We start from the raw sequence: 26,712 nt of genomic DNA, 5'->3' as shown, positions 1-26,712 counted from the left end.
TGAAAACAGAGAAAATGTAGTTAGTGGTCAGGGAGGTGATGAATGGGAAAAGATTGGATCAGATTCTCTGGAGAAGATGAGGGGGGATTGAATCCAAGAAATAGATGGTTGGACGATGAGACGTCAGAAGTTCTTAGGTCTCAGCACCATAGGAGGAGAGGATTCAGACAATGAGGGTAGACATCAGTGGGCTGGTGACTGAGTGACAGGGTTTTAGGTTGGTCAAAGGAGCAACTTTCCCATCAAAGAACAATGCAAAGTCATCTGCAGAGAAGAGGGAGTTGGAGTTTGTGGCAATTGGAGGATGACTCCTGAATTTTGCTATGGTAATAAGATACCTCAGCGCACAAGGGAGTAGATGAAAAGGCAGAGAGAAGAGTCTGGTTGAAGGAGAGGTCTACAGGGCTGCTGCACTTCTCCCTCCTTTCCCCTACCCTTATTTAGCTGTCAGCACAGAATGAGTCAGATAGCCATGGATTGTCATGCAGGCTTGGAAGGGAGCACAGAGAGAATCAAGGGGAGATGAGAGAGGGCAGATGTGAGTATGCAGTACAGTTAACGGACTTAGGTGAGAATGATTCAACATGGAAGGGCAGGGAGAACTATAAAGGAAAGGGCTGAGGAAGAGAGATTATGAGGTTGTGGTAGGTCACTGAGGGGGTGGACTCAGATAACAGGATTTAGTGTAAAGGGGAGGAGTGATGGAAAAGAAATAGCGTTTTGAAAGATGAAAGGGGTGTAATTGTGAAACTGGAGGTGGTGCAACTCCTGAGGAAAATAATGATGGACAGCTGAATGTTGAGGACAAAGGAGTGGAGCAGGGGGGAGAAGGCCATTCTCCTGGGAGTTCTGAAGTTGGATATTGAAGACTCCTAGAAAAATCAGCAGGGTCCCATCCTCTGGGAACGAGCTAAGCAAGATGTCCAACTCATCCAGAAAGCTGCGTTAAGGAGCTGGTGGGAGCTATAGGACAATAATCTACAGTGCAGTTAGTGGCAGTATGAAATTCCAAAGAGGAGATAGAAAGATGAGGGATGAGAATAACAGAAAAGTTCCGAAAGAAAAAGTTCAGAAAAGACTGAAGAAATAAGCAGTCCTGTCCTGCTACCACCCCACCTAGAAGGGTGAGGTATATGGGTGAAGGTGTATACAGGGGAACTGGCATGGAGTAATTTGTGGCTCCATGAGAAGGAAGAGCTGGAGGGGGGGAAGAGAGGCATGGGATGAAATGAAATGAGCCTTTCAAATGGCAGACTGTCAGTTCCAGAGACCTCCTGCAATGGTGAGGTAGCTGGCGGGAGGCTCCAGTTGGTAGAGGAGGTTAGTAGGGTCGTGCTGCCATGGGAGATTTTATGGGTGACTGTGTGCTCTGTGATGGATGGAGGATCAAATAGGACTAGAGACAGCACACATAGGAAATTCGGAACAACAAATATTACAGCATATAATACGTATTGTACCTGTACTAAAACAGAGTAGAAGACCCTTCCTTGATGGTTCCCACAGATAAACTCACATGTCTTTGTACAATCGAGTCTTTGCGCAATGTGACTGCTGCTTTAGTGCAAATACACATCATAAATAAACTGGCTAATTAATGAGTCACAGCTGGCTAACAGGCAGAAGCTGAAACTATTGACTGATTACTACTCAAATGAATGAAATTAAACAAGCCAAAAAGTAAACAGTCATGTGACAGCTAAAGAATGTTACATGATCAAACTGCAATTATAAGCAACCCACTATACTAAATAGACGGTTACACAGTTTAACAAACTAACAGGCTCTAAAAGTGATAAGCGTAGCCCTGTAAAGTCCTGTGGAAATTAAGAATGTCATGCCATACAAATCAGATACACACTTGATGAACACAGATTAGGTTTCCCCTCAATTAGACAAGTTATACTTTTGTCTTTACGGTGTTAAAAGGAAGGATAGCAGACGATATTATTAACTGTCTATCTGTGTGAAGTACAGATACATTCATTGTTTATTTAGTTAAGTTTTCTTGGAAACTTGTTTGTTTGAGATGGTATCCTTTGAGCTTTTGGGCCAGTCTGCCTCTTGACTGAGATAGAACGCAAGCTGTGCAAACATGAAATTAAATGCCACCACTGTCAAAAATGAGATGATTTGAGAAAAAAAAATCCAGTGGAAAACACATACAGCCAAAGCCATGGAGCATTTCTGTTGGCTGTTTCCTCCTACTCTACATGTATGAATTTACATTTCATATGTTTTCTCTTTTGGGATAACTTGAAGATATCTCAGTAATATGGTGCAAGTTAGAAGTCATTGTTTTGCTTCTGGAATTAGGTTGGTTATATCAGCCTTTTTAAATATATTTGTTCATTTTGATTTACTGTCATTCAAACAAAGGGTCATGTTTGATATGAATGGTCTTCATGTGTCAAGACATGTAGAACCCATTTGGATACATTTTGTTCTTAAGTTATTTCCGGGTGAGGCTGACAAATTATGAGATTTGTAATGTTCATTTAAGATCTAAAATGTTCCGTATTTAAAGGAATTTGTGTTTTTTTTTCCTGTAACACAACACAACACTGATCTTTGTAACCATGAAAGAGCCAATATTGATTCAATATTATGATGTTTCAGCTGAAGGTTTTATCATGGCCTTGTCTTAGGCAATTGAGAAATAGTAAAATAGAAAATTATTTCTTCATGCAAAATGGACTATTATTTTCTGTGGAATCATAGACTAACCTGTTCTGGGTGCCTAGACAGATATTGATAGAGGTTAGTTATTCTTTTATACACTGTTATTGACATATGGTTGTTTGAGTTAGTCTGATCAATAGCACTCTACATAGGTGCAGTAACTGTGCATTAGGCCAAATGTGTATTATGATTGCTTGACTGCTATCAGTCTAAGTAATGTTTGCCATGCCTTGCATACAAATACCTTGACTCTACTCCTGTTACTGAGAAATAGCTGGGTCACCTTCACAGTATCTTCTAATTTCTTTGGCAAAGCAAAGGTTGACATCACTAGGTTGGCACTGCACCTTCGCCTTTGCATTACTGTGCTTTTTGACAGTTATGGGATTCTGTTCTGTAAAGCTCCCTGTTACAAGGTTAATGTGAACCTTCTCTTTAAAAAGACAAAATGGAGCACGCACAGAGTGTGCACACTGATTAAAACATGAAGCTGCATTTAAGTGGAGCATGTTTTTAAATCTTACTTTTAAGTGTGAGAGTTAATATGAATACCGCGATCTATTCTTAGAAGCACTTCATTTGAATAGTGTATACTCACACACACACACACACACACACACACACACAGACACTCTCTCTCTCTCTCTCTCTCTCTCTCTCTCTCGACAGTCTTTGTCTGGGACTGCAAATGGGGAAAAATTTTGTTAATACAGAAGAGAAGAGTCACCAAAACATGACACAAAGTGCATATTCCATTAACAGGATGGACAGAGGAGTCTGGATGATTTTAGACATGACGTGAAAGTCAGGGTAGTCAGTTTCAGTGGGCTTAGATAGAGGGAACCTGCAAGTTTGAAATACGGTAATTCATGGTTAGAATGAGTTATTATAAACAGTACAAAATACCAGCATCAACAAATAATAAGAGTTTGCTTTCTTGATTCAATATGATGGGAACATTTTATGTCTTTACAATAACAGGTCCATACAACCATCCCAGAAAATGAAATGCATTTCTGCTGAATAGACCTAGAGTGCATTTACTTAATTGAATGTCTAAAGTTTTTTATCCTTTAAAGAGCAGAAATGCATTTACTGAACCTCTGAATTAAATAATGTCTCCTGAAAAGATCTGAAATGCACATTTGAATTGTTTGTACGGTATGTTAGCATTCCTCAGTCAAAATACTTTATTATAAACAGAAGACAAAAAAGTCAGGTGAAGTTTCCATGACAACCATTCCCACACACGTGGTGCAAACTGAAAGGAAACAGAATCTGACTGCAGTGTGACATGATGTCATTTAGTGCAGCAATTCTCATCATTTTTTCATCAAACTGGCTCTTAGGTACTTTTTATTATTTTGAGGCACATCATACAATCACCATACATCATCATCATAAACATTTGAATCATGCTATACCTCTGTTTTTATTTTTAATCAGTTCACTTCACAAGATGCAGTAACCATACTCCTTGCACTCCCATATGACTGTAGGAGAAACATTTGTAAGGTTACTGAGAAACACTGGTCTAGAGTACCATACTGAACAGGAGAAATGCTGTGGATTTATTTTTTGGCTCAGTGATGTTCATTAGCTGAGCTTGTCACTTCGATAACTGATTTAGTTCCATAAAGTTAATGATGTTGATGCCCTGTTGCTGAAGAAGTAGTTTATTAGTATATTAGTAGTATATTTAGTTCATTTAAAATGATTTACTTGTGCTGTCAATGCACATTTAAAATGCAAGCATAATTTGAACATTTACATTTATTTGAAAATCAGATGATTAACAACACAAACTGTCAATTTTAAATCCATGTTTTTAAAAAAAAGATTTTATTTCAGGGATTCAGGGACGGTAAAGCAGAAAAAATAAACGTTAATACACTGTAAAAGGCATGTGGCAATTAAAGTGAAATTGGATTCAATTGTAGTCCATTATGTGTCCTTTATTCAAAAATTTCTGTGGTCCTCCACATCGAACTTCATAACACCATCAAGAACAATAACACATTATTGCTGCATCCCTATTAAAAGGTTCTGGAACATATTTCAGAGATTGGTTTGAAGATCACACTTTAAGTACTGGGGCCTGTTTCCAATCCCACTGTGTCTTGGTATTAATGTAACTTTAAAAAACCACAACATTATGAGTTTGGCAATTGCTGAAATTAACTAAAAAATGTTTAAAAAACAAAATGTATCCCTTGCTTAAATGCATAACTCAGTATTAAGGGAAATGTCCATTGGTAAAATACTGTGTTCTTAAAAATGCCCATTTCCCCACAAAATATGAATCTAATTGGATTCAGGCTTTTTTCTTGTCTGAGCTACAGTAATTAGCTGGCAAAAGAACTTGTTAGTTATCGAAAACCACAGCACACAGGAAACGTAATGATGAAACATGATTTAGACAGTGTTATTTTTCAATATTCAAAATCATTACATTGCGGGAAGAAGACATTTTATTCGACAATTATTTTGTAATTAACTAGCTGAGTACAGCCATTGCCAGGTGGTATCTGTGCAGGTTGTATAATCAGAATCATTACAAATGGAAAAAAATAATTTTCTGCCTTGTTTCTTTGGCTGATGAACATTCAGGCTGAAACTGATATAATTCTGATAATATCATCATTTGCATAATGGAAAAAGGAAATGTCTGCTGTGGTCAAGCACAGCATCACTTTATAGCAATATCAATTTTTGGATTTAACCCTCTAAGTGGATATTTTAAGAGTTGAGCTGAGCAATGAAGCATTGTTTGAGGGATTCCTTTAAGTGTATGTGGATGGTCTGAACCTGGAACTTAATCATTTGGCTAGTCTGTCTTTAGTCTTTGGGTCTGTTACTGCCTCTCACTAACCGCTTAAGGAATGTTTTGGACTCTGTCCTCCACAACACCAGTTATACTCCATATGCGGGATCTACCACTGCCAAAGAAGTTTTTCTTACTGTACGATCGCCATGTTTGATGCAATGTCTGGCATTTTTTTTTTTTTGTTGTTGTTAGCAAGCTAGGAATCCAAACAGTAGCTTTGCGAACCAACTATTTGTTCCACCCCAAAATTGCATGTGGTACAAAATTCTGGTATGGAAAAAATATGACAGTCACAGCAACATTAATTACTTTTTGCACGAGAACTTGTGAGACAGTGAGGCTTTGTTTGTGTACTTCCTTGACCACTAGAGGGAGGCAATGAGGAAATTAATTACATCAAATGAAGTGAGTTCTACATTTTTTTGACATAAAATCCCAAACTAACAAATTCAGCAACAAAAACCTTTGTGTTCTGTGGTTATATTTCATTTGTAAATCTTTCATGTTTTTATCTATGAATAATATTTATATTTACATTGTAATTACTGTATACTTGTATTGTATATTCTACCCCTGCTACATAAAAAGTATAATAGCGCTAATTATCTCTCAGCTTGCAGTACACCTATGATAGAGGCCACAGTTGATCTCTTCAGGTCTCGACAAAGAAGTAGAGGCCCCTGTTCACAACAGGGTCAGTTACTGTTGCTTTTACTTCGGTGCTGGTTTTTTCCCTAACAGCAGTCTTTGGTCTAACTTGGCCAGGTTGATCTTCACTGTCTCTGATCCTGTGCGCTAGCACAACCCCATCCATACCTACAACCAAAAATAGCTTTCGTTGCCCTGACCTGGTCCCTGTTTTAACAAACTGGAACTGTTTCCTCTGTGGTGTTTATGTTGCGAGGTAGTTTTCATCGGTTGCATTAAGAGGACAATTTCCAATAATGAGCACTAATAATTAAGAGTTGAACTGCAAGGTGAGAAAAAGGTAAGATGAGAATCAATATTTGAAATATGTTTTACTGATAATGAAAGTACTCAGAGAGCGTTAATTTACCAAACTAATATTAATATATTCAAAGCCATATTAGCATATTATTTATTTGTGTGAATAATAAAAAGGTTGAGCTTTTTATAAACTTTCAAACATGTTTCAACAACTTAAGTGAGGGATAAAACTGTACAGCATTTCTGTATATGTGATAGCAGCTCGGATTTTAGAAACTAATGAACAACCACACAATGATTTGATTACAGCTTTTCCTCTGAGTGGTGGGAAATTGCATGGAATTGTCAGAAGAGCCAGTGATGCGATTTACATTTGAAATCAGATGACAGGAACAGAAACTGGGTCATTTATTGTCTCCATGCCCCCTTCCACAGCCTGCCACTCACAGCCAGGGGTGACACAAAGCCTCCATTCCCGCTCCAGACAAAAGGGCTTGACAGCACGTGGGGTGGAGTGTGGGGTTCAGAGCTGAGAGACTAAATACTTCATATCCGTAATACAAACAAACATCGGATTCAGGTTGGGGAATGAATGCACTGTAACCCCCTTTTGTCTTGTATACCTCTCTCAGTTTCTTTTTCAAGGAAACAGACAGAGGTATCTGCTTTTGTGCAAATGACACAGGCCTGTGTTTGATCAGTAGTCATGTCAGGGTTATAGAAGCAGTAGTCTCCCTACTGCACAGGGAAATAACAACTGGAGACTGTCTATCAGACTACCTGCAGGCTTCCTCTTGACATGCTAACACTCAGCACCACATCTCAATTCTCTCTTTAGATGATGGTTTGTGCAGAGCCTCCATCTCAGCCTGATTGACCTCAATGCAGATAAAGACATGGATGACCTGGGGTTCCTGTCACATGACTGGATTCCTATTGAATTGATCTGATCAATGACAGCTGCTATTGAAGGTACAAATGACCGCTTTCACCACACTTTCAGTGCCACCAAGCACATGTCAAGGACTGCAGGGAGGGTGACGTCTTTGCAGCAGTAGGTTTACCTCAGAAGAGTAGAGCCTCAGTTCTTAGACATGATATTGCATGTGGGTGTTCTGATGAAGGGGCACATTGGTGCGAAAAATACTGAAAAGATGATAGCAGGTAAGAGAAGCAGAGATTGATTTCTTTTAGAAAATACGAGGTGCTTGGGTCATGAAATATTCCTGCTCATACCACATATATAATACCATGAAAACCTAACAGTCATTTTTGTAATGTGATGTGTGTAATATGTAGACTTATTTAGTATATATGCATATAGTAATTTAGTCTGCTTGTTAGGAATAAAACAAATCTACATTCAGTAGCATTTATCTTTATCTGGATTTAGTTTTATCTTGCACTTTCATTTATTAATTTATTTATTGTTGTGTTTCAATTACAAGACTCTGGGCATTTCACCCTTAAAACATGGATTTGTCCAACTGCACAGCTGTGGATTTCCATCCGGATCTGGTCAACAAAAGTGCCACCAGTAAGGTCCTGCTCTCCCTGACACTATCCCTGCTAGCAGTGATGACCACATGCATCAACTCCCTGGTCATAACTGCGATCATTGTCACCAGGAAGCTGCACCACCCGGCCAACTATCTCATCTGCTCCTTGGCTGTCACCGACCTGCTGGTGGCCATCCTGGTAATGCCCTTCAGCATCGTCTACATTATCAAGGAGACCTGGATCATGGGCCAGGTGGTGTGCAACATCTGGCTTGGTGTGGATATCACTTGCTGCACCTGCTCCATCCTTCACCTGGCGGCCATCGCCCTGGACCGTTACCGTGCCATCACGGACGCGGTGGAGTACTCCCGCAAGCGGACGTCTCGGCGTGCTGCCGTCATGATCACCGTTGTGTGGGTCCTCTCCATCTTCATTTCGCTGCCGCCGCTGGTGTGGAGGCACCAGGGTGGCTGCGGTGAGGAATGCCTGATCAAGCACGACCACATCGCCTTCACCATCTACTCCACCTTCGGGGCCTTCTACATTCCGCTCGGCCTCATCCTCATCCTCTACTACAAGATCTACCGTGCCGCCAAGACCCTCTATCACAAGAGGGGCACCAGCCGCCTCACCCGGCAGGAAATGAATGGCAACATGCTGCCAAAGTGCTCCGACAGGGACCTCCAGAGCCCCGACGCGCTCAGCCCACCTGAGAAGTCGTACTCGGACCCCTCCACAGAGGGTGACCGCGTGCGTATTGCTGTCAGGAGTCCTCAGTGCGAATCGCGCCGGGAAAGGTCCTTCCGGAGGCAGCGGATCTCCGGCACCAGGGAGAAGAGGGCGGCCACCACCCTGGGCTTGATCCTGGGGGCCTTTGTCATCTGCTGGCTGCCCTTCTTCCTGAAGGAGGTAATTGTCAACACCTGCTCCTCCTGCAGCCTGTCTGCCGAAATGACAGACTTCCTCACCTGGCTGGGGTACCTGAACTCACTCATCAACCCACTCATCTACACCATTTTCAATGAGGACTTCAAAAAGGCCTTTCAGAAGCTGGTCAAGTGTAGATATTACCTCTGATGAAAAGAGATGCTGAAATCACCTGGTGTAGAGAGAATGAAATGACACAGTATAAAGGGATTTGACTTCTATTTTGGATATGAACAGTACATTTGATAAAAGTTATTTTGCAACTGGACATTCTGTAAAACAGAGAAACGATGCAGCTGCATATCCTACTTGAAAGAACTGTGCTTGGATTTATAAAGAGGTAGCTGTGATATACTGTAGTTCCAAGCTCCAGAAAAAAAAAAAAACTGACCCCAGAATTTTGTGTGCAGTTTGTCAAATGGAGACAGTTCCTTCTTCTGGGATTTTAGTTAAAAAAAAAAGCTAGTCTATATCCAGACATTAAGCCAATGCACCTGAGTGGCAAATTAAACATTTTGATCAGCTAACATCATAATCAGTCATTCATTTTTGGGGTGAGACTCTATACATTATATACTGCCCATCAGATGAGTTTGAAATTACATATTTATGTTTATTTTCAATCAGTTTGTTCATTTTTGAAGTTGAATTAACAGTATGTACTATAGGTGTAGACCTCTATGTAGATGGTGTATTGTACATTCACAATGCATAAATACATCTCATGTCTCAAAACAGGCAATTCTACTGCCAGTTATGTAATAATTAATGTTGGGGCAGAGATGTTACTTCCTCACACCCACAGGATTATTACAACCAAATTGAATAACTGTTGCAAACTTGGGTGTGCTGCTTTTAAAATGGATTCATTCTAAAAACATTGATGTTTTCAAAACTTCAATTTTATTTTATTACAATATTAGTCATGGGGAGCTCTATGTCTAATAATGGATTAGCATAGAATCATGATTAATTTAACCCAAACTTAGTTTTAAGGCTATTTACAGGAGAAGCAATTAAAACTGATATTAGTGGCCCCAAAAGTCCTTGCAGAAATGGGAATTTGAAATTAAACAAGATTTCAAGATGAATTTAGAGGCACTTTAAAGGCCAAACAGTAAATTATAGGCCAAGTGTGTATCTGTTACATATTTGCTTACAGAGTACTAACTGCAATGAGTTGTAAATGTGACTGGGTGTTTTCAGTTCTCTGTAAGATAATTGAACAGTTGGACAGAAGTTATTTGTTACTATGTTTCATTATCAATGTGTGGAGCTACACCTGTTCACTTTATGTTCTATAAAAAAATGTCTGTACTTGAATGAACTGATTGTATTTTTGACATTAAAGCATTGATATTCTGTAAGCACGAGATATGTATTTCTGTAATTGTTTAAGAGTCTGTTTACATATTCCGGGCAGAGGAATGTGTACAATTTACAGGGCAGGAAATCCAATGGGATATTTAGTAGTTGGTTGAACACAGGCTTGGGTTCGAAAAACATATTTCCAAGAGGAAGACAGAGAAATAGAGACCCCTGCTGGCAGATGTAGGCAATGGGGCACTGTACTGTGTCTCACTCACCAACTCCCTGGCTGTATGCACAGCTCCCTCTGTAACCACTAGAGTAGTCAGAGGCACTATGACAAAGTTTACTCAGCTGTTTTCCCAAAGCCTGTTCAATATACATAGTGATGCAAAACATGCTTGCCTTTAGATATAATAGTAACTATAACCCAACTACAGAATTACCAAAAAATATTAAAAATCTTTCACACAGAACTCTTACAGCATTGGTGCAGGTTTTAAGATCAAATAAACTTGCAGCTTATTGCCATTTAGTTTGTTTTTCAACCTCTTGAGATCAAGGGATCTGAAATGTTTCCATACTGACTACTGTACATATTGCATTTGCACAACTGAATCTCACACTGATGAGCTTTGTTTCAGAGAAACCCAGGTGAAATGGTTCATCAAAAGGTTTAACAAACAAAAAACCCTCCCTGTGCCACTTGGGTAACCAACAATATACACCATCTCATCCTTGTGATTATCTGCAAGCTGGGAATGGGTAAACAAACAGCAGGTTAAGGCAAATCAGTTCAACCAAAAGGCAACCACATTTGCAGCTGTATCTCATGTTACAAACATATTGTTTGGCTGGGAACTACACAGAGCTCCTTATCCAAGTCATATTCAATTACCATTTATTCTCCCACGTGTCCCGCTTCATTTTGGCTTTATGGCCTGCTTTTCATATTCAGTGTAACAGATGCAGTTGAATTCTTCCAGATCAATGCAACTGGCACAAAGGCTACAGAAGAGAACCCTCAGGTACAACAGTTGCAATCAAAAGTACAGTTATCCTCCACCAGAAAACATCCAATCAATGCATTCACATTTTCTTTTTTGGAGTAGTTTTTAAGATGGCACATAGAGTTTGTAAACACATACTGTAGTTGCTGGGAATACATTTTTGCCTGAATTTAATTCCAAACATCAATTCTCAAACACTGAAATTTAGCACAGCCAGGAGTCATGTGAAATTCCACTCACAGAGCCTTTAATAAAAATGCACCTTTCATTTGTATCTCTGATAGAGGCCTATTTCGCCCAGTGGAAGAACTCCTAATTCAAGTTTCCAATCTATGCAATTTCGTGTAAAAGCATGGGCAGGATTGCAGTAATGTGAAATGGACAGTGTTAACCATGTTATAAATGTAGCCCACAAAGCCATGTGCAATTAGAAAAAAAAGCCTTGAATACTGCCACCTGCTGTCTGTCAAATAATAGAACAGAATTAGGAGTTACATACAAATATTTTATTAAATACTAAAAAACAAACATTTCCACTACATGCTTTCCAACACAAATCACATGGATTTTAAAATTTATAAGAAGTATAAAACTTCTCTGGATGAAAGCCAGTGCAGGAGTGTTCCATTGTCATTTCTCATGAATGAATGAACTGCCAGTTCAGGCCAACACCTCAAACGTAGCCTGTGCGCTCACTTCGGCTGGCGGTCAGCTTGTAGCGGCCCATGTCACCCTCTTCCTTTCTGGGACAGGAGCTACACAGGAATCCCCCTCCAATCAGCAGCAGGGCAGCTGAGCCCCAGCCAATGAAAATGGCAGCACCAAGCTCCCGCTTCTGGGCCTGCACCACCAGAGGGCTGTAGAAGTCGCGGATGACTCGATGCGCAGTCCAGCTAGCGGGCACCAGGCAGAGCAAGCCAGCAGCGGTGAACAGCAAGCCGGCTGCCACCGTGATCCGAGCTTTGGCAGGTCCCTGCTCCATGCAGTTGGTGCACTTCCCACCAACAATGCTCGCCAGCAGACCGATGGTGGCGAGGAGGATGCTGACGACAATAAGGGCGCGAGAGGCCTGGAGATCCCGCGACAGGGCCAGCATGGAGTCGTAGACCTTGCACTGCATCTGCCCTGTGCTCTGCACCACACAGCTCATCCACAGGCCTTCCCACATCACCTGAGCTGTTACAATGTTGTTCCCAACAAAGGCAGTTACACGCCACAATGGCAGGGCACAGGACACAATGGCCCCTAACCAGCCCAGCACACACAGACCCACTCCCAGCATCTGCAGGCCTGCAGCCACCATCCTCTCAACAGGTTGGGTAAAACTCTGAAAATAAAGCAGAAACACTTACTGCTGTACAGGTGGGACAAAGCAGCAGATACATGGAAACCCAACATTTATATCAACTCTACATTTCAATTTCAAATAAATTATACTTTGTACATTTTATGCTGCCATTTGACAGTAAAATTATGTCAGTATGCAACAGCACCAGGTGAATGTTCTGATCCATTTTAAGTGCCTTTACCTAAATTAGAACCCTTATAATAAGTTAACCAACTAACCTGCAACGTATCCTTCACGAATCTTTTGCACAATGCAGTATACCAGGAAATTTGTATGAAGTCGCCGTTCCAGGTTAAAGACGACCATAAGGAAGAAAAGAAACAAAGGAGAGAAAACAAACCAGCGACTAATTTGCCTAAACAGCCCTCGCCAATCACATCAACAGATTCAGGGTCACGTTTGCAATTGAATTTAAGAGATTGCACCGGAAGTGGTAAAATCAATAGGGGTGTGACACAATTCCCCTGCTACACATTTTATGTTTGCTTGCTGCTTTTAAACACACCTGTTGATAAATCAAAGACAAGCCATAAAGCTATATAAAATAACTTTACAACAATGTATAGTTTAATAAAGCAAATCACCGAGGTAAACCTAATGCTACAGGTCGACCATCCCACATCACTTTGATTTGTCATCTGCTTAGTTAATTAGTCATTACTTATATTTGGCAACAGGCCAATCGACGACTAATTAAGATACCATTAGAAAACCATGCACAGCGACCACATCCATTATTGCACTGGCTGTCAGTTGGGTATTTTATATGCGTGTAAAAATAACATTTGAGAACATAGTTTGTGGCTTCATAGTCATCTTGGAAATGCTAGTAGTGCATTATTTCAAAGATGTGGTTTAAAAACAGCTAGCAAACTAGCTGGCTAGCGCGGAAGAAAAATAACGTGGCATAGACTTTTAAAAATATGGACTTCTCGAGATAATGCTCGGTCGAAGCATGATTGGACAGTGTCGACTGTACTCTAATTAGGTGCTTAAAATAATAAATAAAATGTAACCGTGGAACAATTAGGTTTACTTGATCTTTGCTATGAACCTGGCCTAAAGTACACGTCCAATCAGATATTCCGCACGGAAACATATGAGAAGGGTGTGTGAATGATGTTCAACATGGTCCAATCGGCGGGGAGCACAACTGGAAGAGCAATAAGATTGACGTACATCCTATCCAATAGGATTGTAGTCAGCGGGTTGTACAGGAAGTCAATCTTGCTGGGGCTCTGTGGTCGTTGTTGTACGCGCAGGGGGAGACAAGCAGTATGGCGGAAGAGGAGAGCGACTTGGAGTCAGAAAGGTTTAAAGAACAATTGGGGAGTTTGTTGGACTGTGGCAGTGGCGACGACTGTGGATCCCAAAGCAAGAACTACTGTACTAGGTTTTGCGTGGTAAGAGAAGTTACCAAAGCACGGGCTTGACGCATAGTCGAGAATCGTCGCTAGCTAGCAGCGTTACCAAACCTAGCTAGCTAAGATAGCTAGTCTGGCTATCTTATTCCCCTCCCCCAGTAGTGTAGCAATGGCTAGCTAGCATTCTGTGCAGTGTTTACTTTCTTTTCGTACTTGATCGCATTAAATTGGGTAGCTACCAAGTTAGACAATTTAATGAGTGTCCATACAGCAATATACACGTCCAGCTACAGAGCTTTCTTTACAGTATTGGATATATTTCTTCACAAACCCGTGATTGTTTTGTCACAGAAAACACGATGTAGCTGTTTAGCTAATAACTTGCTGAAACGAAAGCCATTTCCCAAATTTAGAGATTCGTACGTTGGCAGTCATGCAGCCAGCTAGCTAGGCATTTCTGTTCTCTTACTTTTGTTTATCACGAGAAGGACGCATTTACAAACAGGGCACACATATTTTCAAATAGAATAACGTGAAGCATAATTTCTTGGCCGCAAATTCGTATGCCACCATCCGAAGTGTGCGGCTCGTGACTTGCAACGGATGCCTTTACAAACCGTATCTATCTAGTTAGGTAGTTGGCTACATATAACTTCCCATTTTTGCACGAAGGAAACGGTTAGGAACAATTTTATCAACTTTACACGGTTGTTTGAAAGGCAAGTTAGTTAAGTTTATGTTGCCTTTCAAATGCCGTAAGGGAACAGAGGGTAAGGAATGACATACGTATTAGTGACCAACATTTGGTAGCCAGCAGTTTTACTGTACCTAGTCTAGCTAGTGTCTGAAACCAGATTCATTTACGCAGCTAGCTAGACGTATTTCCCTAACAATCGCACAGACTCTACCACTGGCTAGTTATTATTCTGTACGAGATTGCTGCGTAACGTTATCTAGCTACTGTTAAAATACAGTTGACCTACATGCAAGCTTAGCCGTATACATTGCATGCCCAATTATCGTAACATAGCACGTTTGTCAGTTCTGATAAGGCGCAGTTATTAAATGCATCATGTATCTGGTGAAAACAACCATTTTGAGTTCAAGGAGTACGCTCTGGTAAAATATGTGGTGTGTGTCTATGTTGTTGTATAGTTTTTTGACCGTACATCAAGGCCAGCATGTCCATAGTGCTGAATGATTTTAATTAGTTGGTTAATATTAATCAGATATTTATACCTTTCCCACCAACATCCATTCAGTAATAACGCGGCTGGTTACTGAAGGACCATATCAGGTACAAGAGAAGTCAGACTTTCAGTGGGAGGGGACGGCAGACACTTCTGTACTTCATTCACCTCCGTTTAGTTAGTGAATCATCATAGTAATGGTTTTCTCTCTCTCTCTGTACAGTTGGTGGAGGAACAAACTGGACGATGGCAGGTGCCGTTACCCCAGCTACAAGTGCTGCGGACTGCGCTCTGCTACTTCGCCCGTGACACAGTGACCTTCCCGTCCGACTGTGAACATGTCCGCTACGCCCTGAGCAGCCTTGCCTTGTATGTATCTCCCTCTCAATTGTATTATACTGATGCTTCTGCTATTGTGTGACATAGGGGAGTTGTGAGGGGACAGGACTAATGATTAAGAGTTATGAATTCTCAGTATGCTGACTTGCCCTTTAGAAATGGCCATCACTATCTTTTGTGCAGAATGTACTAATATGTCTTTTTTGAGTCACTTTAGGGTAAAGTAATTTGTAACACATTGTTAGAGACTTAGTCAGTAATTCAGTACTACTCAGTACTCTGTACTGAGACTAATTTCTGGCTAACACTGTGATCACTGTGCATTCAATATGGATGGAGATTTGAGAGCACCCAGAATTGAATGAGTGACTGTCTGGGTTGCTGTGTACCCTGGACACTACTTTGAGTTGCTGAAAGGCTTAATGCTTACACCTGTGATTGAACCGAAATGGCCCAGAGGATTAGTGCTTTTTTCATTGCTCCCAAGTGAGAGTATTAAATGAGTATTACATGAGGTTTGTTTTCCCTGATACAGTTTAACATCTTGCAGAATGAAAGAGTTAGAATGCAGGACAATGGTGGCTCATTTCACTAAAGGTTCTGGCCAAAGGAAACATTCTGAGGTCTGAAATTGCAGTTCTCGATGGCTTAAATTTAGTGGTTTAGTTTATGACAAACTAGCCATCAGATAATCATTTGGTGTTGACACCATGGCGGTTTTAGACTGGTCCTCTTAATGGACTTGGTGTATCTGTGCTTGTTTTCTGTAAGATGAAATCAGTTATTTATGCACTGAAATTTTTTCCTTTGCAGGAGCTTTTTTGAGCTGCTGCTATTTTTTGGAAAGGATGAATTCCTGGAGGATCCTTTGAAAGATATCCTTGAGTCTTTTCAGGTGAGGAGCAGCATATGTACTGTTTTAGCATGTTGATTATTCATTGATTGTTCATTGTGGATTTAGCAGCCATCCATGGTAATTGGTGTGTTATAACTAATGATTGGTTGGTGTTTGGTTGTCCTTCTGTAGTCATTGTGTACTGAGAATTTTTTGCCCATCTTGTACAAGTCCTGTACCTTAAATTGAATGTATTCCCAAAATGGAACTGTGAAATAATTAATACCACTGTTATTGTGACCCATTCTCTGATCACAACATGATGATCGCCACCTCTCCTTGTGCAGGAATGTCACTCATGCCTAGTGAGACACAAGAATGTGTACCTGCTGTTGCTGAAGCAGATCATCAAAGATGGCGGGCCATGGGAGCATCCTGTCCTTCAGGCCATCCTGAGAGAGACAGCCCCGTCAAGGGAAGAAGGTACATTGTGCTTAAAAGGGAACTGACATCACTGTGGGAGAGGTATAACTCCTGCCTCTAACAGCCACAAATGTGGCACTTATCATGATATTTTGATTGCTGTACCATGCGGGGGGTGATGAGACCCAATTATGGTTAATTTGTGATTCCATGAAAGGATTACATTGGTGTGGGTGAAACCGAGGAATACCATCACTCCCTGGTAACTGGGTTTCCAGTCTTCCCTTGAGCACGGTGTTTGTCGACCATGGTCTTGGAGTCCCCCTGTGAATGTTGGTTTTTGTACCAGTAGCTTGAGCCATTGATGAATACTGATTTATATTTGCAATATCTATAACTAAGATATTTATCTCTATAATAAATACATTCAGATATCTTGGATATTTTATGAGGTGTCTGGAATAAATGTTTTAATCAGAGATGCTTTTGAACTAATAAAAAGGTCAAATAAAACATACCAATACTTCAACATAATTTTTGCCTTTAAAACAAATCAGTAATGGCTACTGATAATTGGCCAGTTCAAGATTGTGATGAGATCTAGAGCAATTAGTTGAACTCATTTGTATCAAGACATTAAACAAGGGGCTTAAATCATTAAAAAGTTTGAAACCAACTTGAAACTTATTTCCAAATCAGCAGGCCTCTAGAAAGGGCTGGGACTAATGCCTCTTACACATATTACAATTTTACTTTCATTTACAGCTTTTGATTTTCCTTTATTGCAATGAGTTTGCCTTTGGCAAAAAATGGAATTGTGGCTGAAATGGAATCTAGGCCCAGCACTGTAGATTGCATAGTGTCTAATGCCAGGTCCTAACGTTGAAAATAATTTTCCTGTAAAAATCTACAGCAAGAGTGATGCAGACCAATAAAGATACAACGCAAAAGTGCCAACCCGAAAATACCTGCCAGGCAGACGATGATGAGGAGGAATCTGTTAAACTGTGGCAAAGCATCAGAGTTTAGTCAATCCATCCAAGAACAGTACAACATAAAATGGAAGCACAGTATGTGGAAAGATGGTAGAAACAGTTGGTGACTTTATTCAGTCTGGAGTTGTAATGTTACATGTTAAGTATTTATTATAGGGTAGCATTAGTGACTAGTGGATTCCAGAATTATTGCTAGGTACTGAGACAGTGACACATATTATTACTGTGGTTGCTAGAAATCAACATTTGTGTGGTGTGTCAGGCCTGACTGTCTTCATTGTGTTTCAGCCCCCTCAAAATTCCTAGTTTATCTTGCAGTGAACTCACTTGTGATTTTAAAGAAATGTAATTTGTTCTAGGCCTAAGATTACCTATCAGTGGACATCAAATCCAGATCAGTATTCTGGATTTGATGTAGAGCTTGGTTGGAGTGTAAAGCATTGTAAACACATTTACTCCAGACCAGGGTTTTGGAAACACAACTGTAGCACATTCTGCAGTCTGAAGTAGACATGGATTTAATGTAGGAAGTAAGCTTTGGCATCATGTTCAGTTTTTCTGATTTCTATTTTTGTATTTTCTTGACAGTGGAGAGGTACTTGAACTCTGAGGTTCCAGTCTTTTTTGAGCTGCGGGTGCGTTATCTTCTGGCCTGTGAGCGCATCCCGGAGGCCATGGCCCTGTCTAAGAGCTGCATAGAGCACCCAGATGTAGGGAGACATCTTTACTTCCACCAAGCGTATCTGACGTGTCTCTGGAAAGCATCTCTTTATGATCATCTACATAAGGAGGTAAGAGGAGGAGAGGACTTAGTGCTCATGGAAAAACCCTTTACGAAACATTACTGATAACACGTGTTAGTATGTTCGGTCCCATCCAGTTAAACCAGACGATAGACATACCTGCCCCAACACCTTTTTTGTTGAAACATTATGTCAGATATCGGGTCAAAAATGTCCTCTGTGCAGTGTTTATTTGGGATAGACTTTTGCGGCATAAGCATCTCTCTCGGTGTATGTGCAGAAAAGGGGCAGGAATTCATGATTGAGGTTACCTTAATTTCAGCCCCTGTCTTTCCTGGTTTGCTTGCCCTGATCCTAGATGGCTGAGATTGATGGGAGAGATGCTGTGGAGATCATATGCAACACAGAGAGTGAGGAGAGGGATGACCTGCTCTTAGCTCTCTGCAAAGCCTTCCTCACTCAGCAGCTGCAGAATGGGGACATGTACTACATATGGTGAGAATGTGCCAGTTATCTTCCTTTCCTTTCTAAGGTGTTTATTGCACAATACTTAACAGGGCAATAATAATAAATTAGCAACTGCATTGGCTATGGTATCTTTGAAAAAGAGACTTTCTAATCCGTTCTCCTAGAACCAGAAAAGATATCGTCTGTTCAAGTGGTATTTTAACAATCTACCTTCTGTGCAAATGTTAATATTTGACATATGACTGAAGTCCTTATCTGTGTAAGGACGAGATGATAGTGGTGTCAAAGTGAGTTGCATTACTCCATTCACTAAAGTGCACTGGTCTCCAATTGGACATTTTATGAATACCAGTGAGTGGACCACAGTATACTGCCAGGATGTAAACTTATTTATGGGGCTGCTTCATTGCCTTGGCTACAGAGTTTGGCATTAAGGTCTTCTTCCCCCCATGATTTAATAATACAGGGAAATATATTTAGAGGCCTTTTTGAAGGAAATATGAAATGAATGTTACTCTGCTGTTTGGGTTTTGTAATATGATAAAGATAATGTGTCAAACTTCCAAGAAATGATTTCAGTTATAAGTGGCTGCTAAAGGTGTTTTCCCAGTTATATCGTCATAGCTCTGCAGATATCAGCCAATTCTTTTCTTCTCTTGAGCTAAACCTCCCTGTTGCTGTACACATTTATTTTCTCTTCACTATATAAATTGTGCTTTCACTGCTGGCCCTCATTGAGTTGATCACACAACTGACCTGACTACATGCTGGAGTTAAAGTTGAGATTTGGAAATTCATTATTAAGGAAAACCTAGACTACAAAAATAAAAGTAAAAGGAAACCACAGATGCTAACACATACTTGAATGTAAAATGACTCACATTCTTGCTTTTCATACATTCTCTAAACAATCTTTAACTCATCAGTGGGAAAAGTAGATTTTTTGACAGGGCTTTGTATTTTGCCATTCATGCCAATGAAAGGCTCTGTCTAAGGCTGGCTTGAATCATGAACTGGTGAAGGGGTTAGCATCCTAAGCTCAGAGGACATGATTCGAAATACTTGGTGCACATGATGTTTGATTAATGACATGAATAAAATTTGAATTACTGACCAGAGTGCTTTTTCAAACTCAGGACTTGAGGAGGCACAGCACAGAATACAGGGGAGCATTTACTGTTTAACACAGCCCCAGTGATGCATTCCAGGAATGTAATGGTTTATATATATTCTACTAAATGAGTAGTATTTCCAATAGATGGAGGCTTTTTACATATTTAATATCTGTCTTGTCTTTATTTACTGAGGAATAAGCATGAGCTTAAAAGGCTGTAATGTGGTAACACACATTGCATTGCGCAGCATTCCTGGACAGTAAGTAATGTATTTGCATTAATTACCTTTTTCACAGGGACCTCATCTTCATATGGAGCAAACTTCACCTCAGGGCAAACCCCTCCAAACAGGACTTCCTGGAGGAATGCCATCAGCTGATGCTGTCTGCAACCAATGTCAAATCCATCTTTCCATTCATGAAGGTCATCAGAGCTGAAGTGAGTGGAGTCTCTGAGTCTTTGATGCAAGTGCAGTGGAAAGGAAGCCATGCGGATTTGATATGGCTTTTGATGCAGTTTTCGTAATTCAGTAACTAGCAATGTTAAGTTTTAAGTCAGTGGGTTTTATTCAAAATTGCTGACCTGATTCAATAAAGGAGTTGTGCGAGTTTGTCATTAAGTAGAATTTAACTGCACATTGTGGTTGTCAGTTCTTTTGTTGTGTTAGAAGAGGTGTCGTATTAACATGGAAGTAATTGTGTTTATGCTGTCTGTATTTTTGTCAGTTGGGGAATGAAGGCTTGCAGTTCTGTGTGGAACTGTGTGCTCGTGCTCTTCAGATGGATCTGCACCATGACCCCGTTACCAAGTCACTCATCTACAAGACCATTGCCTTCCTGTTGCCCAATGACCTGGAAGTCTGCAGAGCCTGTGCCCTTCTGGTGTTCTTTCTGGAACGAACTGTAGAGTCCTACAAGACAGTATACCTCCTCTACACCCATCCTGACCAGGAATACCATGTGGACTACAGCTTGGTCAAGAATCACATACGTTTCGAGATTCTCCAAATCCTGAAAAAGGGACTGTTTTTCGATCCAGAATTCTGGAATCTCATTACTCTGCGGACCAACTGCCTGAAACTGATGAGCGAGAAGGTCATGCAAGCTGCTTTAAATGAAATCATGGAGGAGGACAAATGGATACCAAATTACTGTGTGAAAGAGCCACCCAAATTCTATTCAGACATCCCAGACTGCTACACAAATCGAGTGAGGAGGCACCCTGTGAGAGACTCAAATAAGCCTGTGCGAAAATGCATTGTTGTGCCACCTGAGGGGGGCGTTGTGCCGCTTGTCAAAAAAAGGGGCAGAAAACCAGGGTCACGTGTTATTAGAGTGATTGATGACTCCCAGTTGAGACGGTCCTTCAGGCAGCTGGACATGGCTCAGGAAAACTCCATCAGACAACACGATAATAGGCAGCAAAGGCTCATGGCCAGACAGGTGGAGAAAAAGACCCTGAAACGGCGTGGTAGAAAACCGCGCTGGCTCCTGCAAGAGGCAGCCAGACAGGCAGAGAACAGTGCCCCCAGACGCATAGGACGTCCAGGGAGGAAAAAACAGCTCCCCCCAAAGATGGAGACAAAGCAGCCTGACCATGGCACAGTAGAGATGAATGAAACGGACAAAGCACAAGACATTTCCATAGAGGAACCTGGTGGTGATAGTGAGTTGACCCCTCAGTCGCCAGCAGCAGAGACTGCAAATGAGGAAACTGTCCACCTTCAAGAAAAGGCCCCCACCTCGCAGGACACATCTGTCCTGCACAGTCCACTTCTCACTCCAGTCCCAGTCACAATGCTGGAAGTCTCCGTCCCAGACAACGTAGTGATGGGCTCATTCTCTGAGGATCGAGAGGTGGAAACGCTTGTGGATGTAGCCCTACAGGCCTCTACTGCTGAGCGTGGTGTCAGTGTGGGGGAAGTTTCTGTGAAAGACCCCTCAGCTGAATCTTCTTCGGAATATGTCCTTCCCTCTGAGACTCCAGATCATGCAGTATTGTGTGCCCCGCAGCTAAGAGTGATGACTGAGAGTGGTGAGGAATCTGTCGTTGAGGTGGATAATGACATCATACAGCAATTGCATAACTATTCTAGAATTCCCGAGGAGGTATCTGAAGAAAATGTTCAACCCTCAGCAACAGTTCCAGAAGAGTCGCCCACTGCGCAACAGGAGAGTCTATGTGAAAGTGCTGAGACAGTGAGACAGGAGACTGAGACAGGAGAACTCTGTGAGACTGCTGTGGCAGAAGAAGCAATGCCCTCGCAGACTCCAGCTGGAGTGGGTTTGCTCACTGAGGTTGACATTTCGGAAGCAGAAAGAAGGCCTGAGGCTGTTGTGGAGGGGACTGAAGAGGTTAGTCAGGAAAGAGCTTACCTAGCTGAAGACAGCTGTGTGACTTTAGATGTCAATGTCCCTGGTGACATTAGTGTTCCTGATGATCATATTGTCATCCCCCATGATGTAACCAGTGCTCTCCAGAACATAACCAGTACCCCTGATAATAGTGTGACTACTTGTACTGAAAACACTGAAAGCATCACTGATGTCCTTGATAAAACAGTTGTTGATAACACCAGTGTTTCTGATGAGACAGCTGCCTCTGACATAACTGATGCCCCCAGTAATGTGATTGGTGCCCTAAACGACACTGTAGCACATATTGTTCCTACCCCTCCATCTGAGAAAGACCAAGGGCTCACCTCTGCACTGGTACACACTAAAGACATGGAGTCAGAAAAAGATCCATCAGAGCCCGCACCTGATGTCCTTGCCAAAAAGGTGAACTCTGTTCTTAAGCATCGCTGCAAGCTGTGCAACAAGGAATTCAAAGGTGGTAACATAATGCGGCATGCAATTTCTCACCTTCAGAAGGCTACGCTTCAGTGCATGTTTTGTGGAAAAGTGTTCAACCGTCGTCTCATAGCAAAGAGGCATGTGGAGGAGCACGTTGAGAAGTTGAGATCAGAACATGGCCCTGACCCTAGTGTGGCTCCTGAAAATGGGACTTCGGAAACTTTGGAATGTGTTAGACAGTCTTTATCGAGAAATGCCAAGCACAAAAAGAGATCTACAGCAAAATACTCAGCAGATACTGAGATTCCTGTAAATAACAGGAAGTTCAACAAGCTAAAAGGCTTAGAGAAGCTAGAGGAAGTGAAAGATTCAAATTCCCTCAAAGATAAAGGAACTGCTCTGAAAGCCAACGGATCTATTGTGGAAGGAGACCTGGAGAGGAGGAAAGAAGAGTACTGTTGTCCTGCGGATGGATGCAAGAGGAAATTTGTCAGGAGAGGGATGGCTATGATCAGACATGCTTTGAAATCTCACCCCAAAGACATAAAAGTGCAGGAATTTGCCTTCCATTGGCGAAAGGGAAAGTGTGAGTTTTGCCAAAGGAGGTTTTGGAGTTTTTTGCATTACCAGGACCACATCAAGAGGCATGACCATCCCCTGAAACATGTTTGCCTCCACCTGGAATGCAAAAACAGGTTCAAAACCAAGGCAGAACTCCGAGATCACATGAAGACCCACCAGCCGCTGAGGGCACAGTGCTCCTTTGCTGATTGTTCGCAGATCTTTGGCCGCGTCTCTCAGCTGCAGGATCATGAATGGCGACATTACCCAGTTTCTGACACAATGGAGGACTCTCTGAAAACACGGCGTAAAGTCGGCAGACCGGCGGGACGGAAACGGAAAGATTTCCAAGATGCTTCTGGTCACAGCCACACGGTTTTGAAAGAGTCTGAAAAACTTCATTCTGCTGTACCAGATGTGAGTGACGCCAATAAATCAGCAACTAATACAACCGAGATGAAAGGTGGAAATAAAGATATGGCTGAAACAAATGCTTTGGAGAAGCCTGTGCAACCAGAGGTGTTGAGATCTGCAGGGGGCAGTGGCTTTGACAGGCAGATAGTGAATGGACACGGTGAAAACGTTCTGACACAAACGGAAACCGGGCCTGTCTACACACAAGACATCGGCCAAGAGACCAGAGTGGAAGTCAAAAGCGTGGACAAAAAGATAGACCCTAAAGCGAGTAATCAGAATCCAGCCGTCCAAGAATGTAAAAGGTTGAAAGAAGTGGAGCGTTCTACTTATGGGGGAACGTCCAACAGGCCGTTCGTGCGGCCTCCTCCCTCGGCCTACCTCGACGAGCGCTACATTAGCATGCCAAAGCGCAGGAAGTCGTCGCCCGTGGACACCCGCTCCCCAGCGGAGCAGAGCAACTTCAGCCGCGAGGCCCAGAGGCAGCGTTGTTCCAAATGCTTCTCCACTTTCAACAGTGCAGAAGAACTGCAGAGCCACCTCTCTCTCAACAAGTGCACATCTCTCTTTGGCTTCGACTCGGATGAAGAAAGTAAGTCGGGCTGGGGTTGACCCACTTGTGGGTCAGATCTCTCTCTTGTCTTACAAGCTTATACTATATGTTAATTGCTCAGCAGAAATATCCCAGGTTGACTTGCGTAGCCTGTTAAACATACTCTTGTCATGTTATGTCTACACCTGTACCAGATCCAAATCACAACCCAAAGCTAGACTGTATGATTAATTAGGAGTAATGTAGGTGAGGGTAGTCTAACCTATATGCTGCTTGTTATTAATGGATGCATGCATGTATAAACCAAAAACACAACAGCAGTGACTGTGGGCCAAGCACCACCAATGGTTATGACCAATCTTTATGGTAACGAAAATGTCACGAGCAGTGATTTTACAGTCTCCAAAGAAGTGTTAAAGTTAAGCAAAAGTAAATGTATGTCAAATTCCATAGTGGTTACTCCCAATAGTTGGGATTTTGGACCTAATGTACATATTTTGCATAAATTGTGAGAAGTGATTGGTTCATGGCAGACATTTTGATGGCTGTGGAAAAAGAGAGACTATGAAGCAGGTTTGAAACCACTGTGATAATAGTGCCAATGTATGAAAAATGAATAAAGTAGTGATATGGGCAAAATGATTTACTTTGTCATTTTAATGAATAAGAATATCAGTGTTAAGAATATCAGGGTTGGATTCATCAAGTAAACTTTGCTAGTTGGGTTCCAAAGTGTGTCCAAAACACCAACACAAAGCAAGTGATATGAAGGGAAAAACTATCCTTTAGACAAGCTTATGGCTGTCCCAAAAGACAACACAAAGTAAGAATAGGAAATAAAAGAAGGAAAGTCTTAAGCTGCAAGCAATGACAGTGCAGTTTGCCACAGTAAACAAAGAAAATGTGTATCACACAAGTGTGTGTGTATTGTAGTCCTTACCAATGATACAATTGGGTCTTTACTGAAGGGTAAATACTTTGCTGTAGTGTACAACAGCAGTGTCTTGCTCTAAGCACAGTGCCCTTACCAGTTCTCCACTAGCTCTTTCTGAAATCTTTTTGTGAAATATTTTTGTGTTTCAGGTGCCTGGTAAACAAGCGAAGGTTACATCGACAAACGGCATCCAGGAATGGACAGGGTGTGAGTGGTTGATCTGCTTCTACAGGAATAGTGTGTTTCTGTGAGGCATGATGGATGGGCCTGTTTGCAATCTCATCACCCCTCAGCCAGCAGAGCAAGAGACTCAAAGCAGTCATGTTCATAAATCTGCGAAAGCATGGGAGCAGATGGACTGAAAACTATTTGAAAGGCACCACCTCCAAGAGGCGCGTAAGGCCCTTGTACAGTGCTCTGAACGGATGGAGATGTCACCGTAGAGAACTCTGTGAGCAAAGTCAGAGAACATATTGTCTTTGGCAGTTTTAACGCCCGCCAGTCAGGACACATTCCCAGTTTAAGAAGTGCCTGGATCTAAATGTTCAACTTCCTGCAATATTTATTGTAAATGGTTTGGGACACAGCCAGTTGGACGATTTGTTTCATTATTTCAGAGGCTGTGATGACTACGCCTGTAGTGTAAAGACAGCTTGGGCGAGTTAATAAAGACTTCACCTTATGAGACCGTGACCCCCAGCATTTATTCCTCAGTTGTATGTTGACCATTGCAGTGTTTTCTGGCATTGAGGATTTTGCTCCAGTACACTTTGTCACCTCAAGTGATTCCCCGGTTTACTTCCAGCTGATCTACTTTCATTGTAAAACATGTATTTGTAAAACCTGAGGTCAATGAAAAGAGAATGGAGTGCGACTGATGTACCATATTGTTCTTATTGGATGAACTGCTTTGCCGTGTTTAAGGAAGAATTGCACTGTAAAATATCCCAGTGCTCCAAGGGGCCTTTGAATTACATCATGCATTTTTTGAGGCCAGCAAAACAGTTGGCTGAATAGATGGCTTAAAGCAGATGGATGGGAAGGAAATGAATGAGTGGAACCCTAGCATATGGACAGTATTCCACACCACTCAGGTATGGGGAACCAGTTAATGACAGGAAGTTGAATCCAGTTGGTCAAATGGGGGTAAATGTTTTTATCGGCGCTCACAAAAAATGCAATGCTGTGGGGTTTTTTGTTCCCCCTTACAAATGAAATTTTGTAAAAAAAAAAAAAAGAAAAAAACACGAGAGGTAAAGACTCATCTGTGTCCTTAAAGTCGGCACAAAATTATAACTGTTCAGTGGAAGAACAGTGGCAGTCTTATTTATTCATATTGTTTTTATCTTAGTTCTGTAAATGTGTAGAGTTTGGATGGTTTATGTTTGGAAAAAAAAACAGGTTTATATATCAGAAACTGGTTTTAAATAAAA

General features: G+C 41.5%; 3 protein-coding genes across 3 annotated transcripts; 2 read left to right on the top strand and 1 right to left on the bottom strand.

Annotated features, from left to right (window-relative positions):
- The first annotated feature begins 7,930 nt into the window (after positions 1 to 7,930).
- Positions 7,931 to 9,034, top strand: LOC118785669 (5-hydroxytryptamine receptor 1F-like). Its single transcript, XM_036540508.1, has one exon. The coding sequence runs from the start codon at positions 7,931 to 7,933 to the stop codon at positions 9,032 to 9,034; it is 1,104 nt and encodes a 367-aa protein (XP_036396401.1).
- Positions 9,035 to 11,875: 2,841 nt separating this feature from the next.
- Positions 11,876 to 12,505, bottom strand: cldng (claudin g). The gene is made up of 2 exons (XM_036540864.1): positions 12,184 to 12,505; positions 11,876 to 12,078 (listed from the first exon to the last, which is right to left on the bottom strand). The coding sequence occupies exons 1-2, from the start codon at positions 12,503 to 12,505 to the stop codon at positions 11,876 to 11,878; spliced, it is 525 nt and encodes a 174-aa protein (XP_036396757.1).
- A 1,322-nt stretch (positions 12,506 to 13,827) lies between these two features.
- On the top strand, positions 13,828 to 26,480 carry znf654 (zinc finger protein 654). Its single transcript, XM_036541235.1, has 9 exons — positions 13,828 to 13,953; positions 15,328 to 15,473; positions 16,257 to 16,338; positions 16,626 to 16,761; positions 18,285 to 18,487; positions 18,798 to 18,934; positions 20,319 to 20,460; positions 20,748 to 24,384; positions 25,429 to 26,480. The coding sequence occupies exons 1-9, from the start codon at positions 13,828 to 13,830 to the stop codon at positions 25,437 to 25,439; spliced, it is 4,620 nt and encodes a 1,539-aa protein (XP_036397128.1). The 3' UTR covers positions 25,440 to 26,480.
- The last annotated feature ends 232 nt before the right edge of the window (positions 26,481 to 26,712 follow it).

This window comes from Megalops cyprinoides, chromosome 11 (genome assembly GCF_013368585.1).
Source record: "Megalops cyprinoides isolate fMegCyp1 chromosome 11, fMegCyp1.pri, whole genome shotgun sequence".
In the NCBI taxonomy this organism is placed as follows: domain Eukaryota; kingdom Metazoa; phylum Chordata; class Actinopteri; order Elopiformes; family Megalopidae; genus Megalops; species Megalops cyprinoides.
This window is presented reverse-complemented; position numbering and strand designations above follow the sequence as displayed.

Excerpts from the sequence above, each read along its gene's own strand:
- LOC118785669 (XM_036540508.1), top strand. The coding sequence starts at position 7,931 with ATGGATTTGTCCAACTGCACAGCTGTGGATTTCCATCCGGATCTGGTC.
- cldng (XM_036540864.1), bottom strand. The coding sequence starts at position 12,505 with ATGGTGGCTGCAGGCCTGCAGATGCTGGGAGTGGGTCTGTGTGTGCTG. Across the intron at positions 12,079-12,183 it reads TGGGAAGTGCACCAACTGCA|TCATCCGCGACTTCTACAGC; the intron begins TGGAGCAGGGAC and ends CTGCGCATCGAG.
- znf654 (XM_036541235.1), top strand. The coding sequence starts at position 13,828 with ATGGCGGAAGAGGAGAGCGACTTGGAGTCAGAAAGGTTTAAAGAACAA. Across the intron at positions 18,488-18,797 it reads ATGATCATCTACATAAGGAG|ATGGCTGAGATTGATGGGAG; the intron begins GTAAGAGGAGGA and ends CCCTGATCCTAG. Across the intron at positions 18,935-20,318 it reads GGGGACATGTACTACATATG|GGACCTCATCTTCATATGGA; the intron begins GTGAGAATGTGC and ends CCTTTTTCACAG.